The sequence below is a fragment of the Nanorana parkeri genome, unplaced genomic scaffold (assembly GCF_000935625.1).
Source record: "Nanorana parkeri isolate BGI_ZX_2015 unplaced genomic scaffold, ASM93562v1 scaffold918, whole genome shotgun sequence".
Classification (NCBI taxonomy): domain Eukaryota; kingdom Metazoa; phylum Chordata; class Amphibia; order Anura; family Dicroglossidae; genus Nanorana; species Nanorana parkeri.
In genome coordinates, this window is record NW_017307186.1 from 233,199 (window position 1) to 235,616 (window position 2,418).

At 39.4% G+C, this 2,418-nt stretch overlaps 1 protein-coding gene across 1 annotated transcript in view; it reads left to right on the forward strand.

Moving 5' to 3' along the window:
- The window catches only part of NAALADL2 (N-acetylated alpha-linked acidic dipeptidase like 2), a 430,657-nt gene that overhangs the window by 33,978 nt on the left and 394,261 nt on the right, over positions 1–2,418 (forward strand). The window contains exon 6 of the mRNA XM_018566102.1: positions 1,487–2,000. Coding sequence (XP_018421604.1) covers positions 1,487–2,000 — 514 coding nt within the window. The remainder of the gene's footprint in view (positions 1–1,486; positions 2,001–2,418) is intronic.

The following is a 2,418-nucleotide window of genomic DNA, read 5'->3' on the forward strand; positions in this document are numbered from 1 at the left end:
CAAGGCATATGCCTTCGGCTCGACTGAGCCGCTTGGCCAAGTTCGGGAGCTGTAGGGGCTGAATAGCCGTACAGCAGTCCTTCGGTTCTACTGAACCGAAGGGGTCCTGGGGCCGAAGCTAGCCGAAGGATCGGCCGAAGCTACGGCTAGCTCCTTAGGCTGCTTCGTGAATAGACCCCTAAATCTTCACTACAGATACACAGACAGCAATAAAAACTTGACAAAGACCCTAACTTTTCCCCACTGTCCAAAAACAACAATTTGAAAAAGAAAATAGTTTTATCTTCAATTTCATCTAATTGGAGCTGATCTCCTAAAGTGTCTTTACAGCCACCTACTGTCTCTAAGTACTTAAGAGATGGCTGCATGGGATGTCCCAGGGAGAGTTTAATAAATGATTGATGACAACAGTAGACACCAACATGTGTTAAGATGGTTACTTGCAGTCTTCATTGGAAAGCCCATGCGACAATGTAGGAACACAATAAGAAGAGGTGAACAGAGCATTGTCTCCTTACACCAGAAAGTGTACATATACTTTAAGCATACATTTTGAACTAAAGTTTGTTGTAAAACATTATTTGGACAAAACAAAATGTAAAAAACAGATATAATTATGATATAAAAAAATTGAATCAACCACAAACATTGTGGCTGATGAGTTCTCACCAAGCACCAGAGTGCCTAAAGTTTGATTTTGTATATTGTAATATTGGCTCAGCATACAGCCACACTGCCCCAACACCTACCAGAGCTGAAATTATGGTCCTCCTGAGATGAAGACACTAGACTTGTCTGTGCCAGGATGGTACAGACTAGTTTCTGTGATCTGCATTCAATTGATTTACTCATTAGAAAAACATATTCAGGTTCACTATGTTAACACTTAATCAAAACACTGACAGCATATAGAGAACAGTAAAAGAGAAGATTGTTATAGATATATAAATGAATCACAATATCATGTAAGCATCTTCAACAATATAATGGAAGATATGAAACTGCTTATTGAAAAATAAAGCATTCTAAGTTAATGAGCTATGTTTGTTTATTACATATGCAGACTTCACCAGAGGGACAGTCTAATGGTTGTGTTTCACTCCTCCCTTCTAGATGTATATGGACAGCTCTATAATTGTAAAAGTGCTCCTGGGCAGAACATTTCAGCTCAGGTTGTATACAGTCTTTCCTTAGGAAATGAACTATAGACCTAACTAAGCTTTTCTGCCTTCTAGATATAGATGTGGTTTTTAGTCGATAATCCACTTTAGATATAGGTTTATTCTATAACGGACTTTATGACAGTAGTAATTCATTAAGTATATTGACCAAACTGTCTGACACTAGTTGCTAGCAGGTGCATCTATCACTCAGCATTTATCATCTGACTGTTAAAATAAATAATGTGAAATATCCAAATGATATATCATGAATAATGAATAAACTATATTAACACAAACATTCCTCTCCTGTGTTTTTTTTTTAGGAAAGGATGTGTCTTATCAGAAGTTTGGAGTTGACATGAAGACTGTGTCAGAGATGAATTATATGGAGAGTGATGACATTCCATCATCTGCACTGGATCTAGAATGGGACATGGAAACAGAACTGGAGGAACTTGGATCTGAGCACTTTCAACCTGACAACTTTGCTAACCATAATATAAACAGTGCAATAAATAAGCCGCATATACCTACCTCCAGTCAACTGTCCACTTCTCCCAAGGGCCGTTTTCAACGTTTAGAAGAGGAACCAGAATACTTTTCCCATTGCGCGCATTTAAAAACAAAGACCTCAAAGGACTTTTGTACAGTTATGAAAGCATTTTCTATAGTTATGTTTACATTTATCTTAGGAATTTTAGTGGGCTATTTTTCAAAGACAATCCCTTCCTCAAGTAATTGTTTATTATTAAATGAACTTACAACTTCAAGTGAAATCCACACTATAAATGAGATATTAAATGATATCTCTAAAGAAAATATTGAAACTCATTACAGGTATGTACACTTTCATTGTTAATTCATTAATTTATCTGTGTAGCCGTAAGAGTACTAGACAAATGTTAGTTTTTGTTATGATATATATAATATGCATAGTGCCTGGTTCCTTCTGAGTAGTAATTCTAGATTATAATATTACCAGCAATAAATCTTAGGAGTATCATCTAAGCCAGGGGTGGCAAACACAAGGCCCGCGGGACCTTGTAATGTGGCCCGCACAGCGCAGGGGTGTGGAATTCGTATCGCCCGACGCCCGGGACATGTAGTTCCGGGCGCCGGGCAAGTGGTTTTTGCACTGTTTTAGCCCTGCTACGGACAAGTAGCAGGGCTGGCTTTCTTTGAGCGCCGAGAGCGGCGCTACAAGCGGGGGAGGGGGGGGCGTGGAGCGCCGAGAGCGGGGGGCGGGGACGGAGCG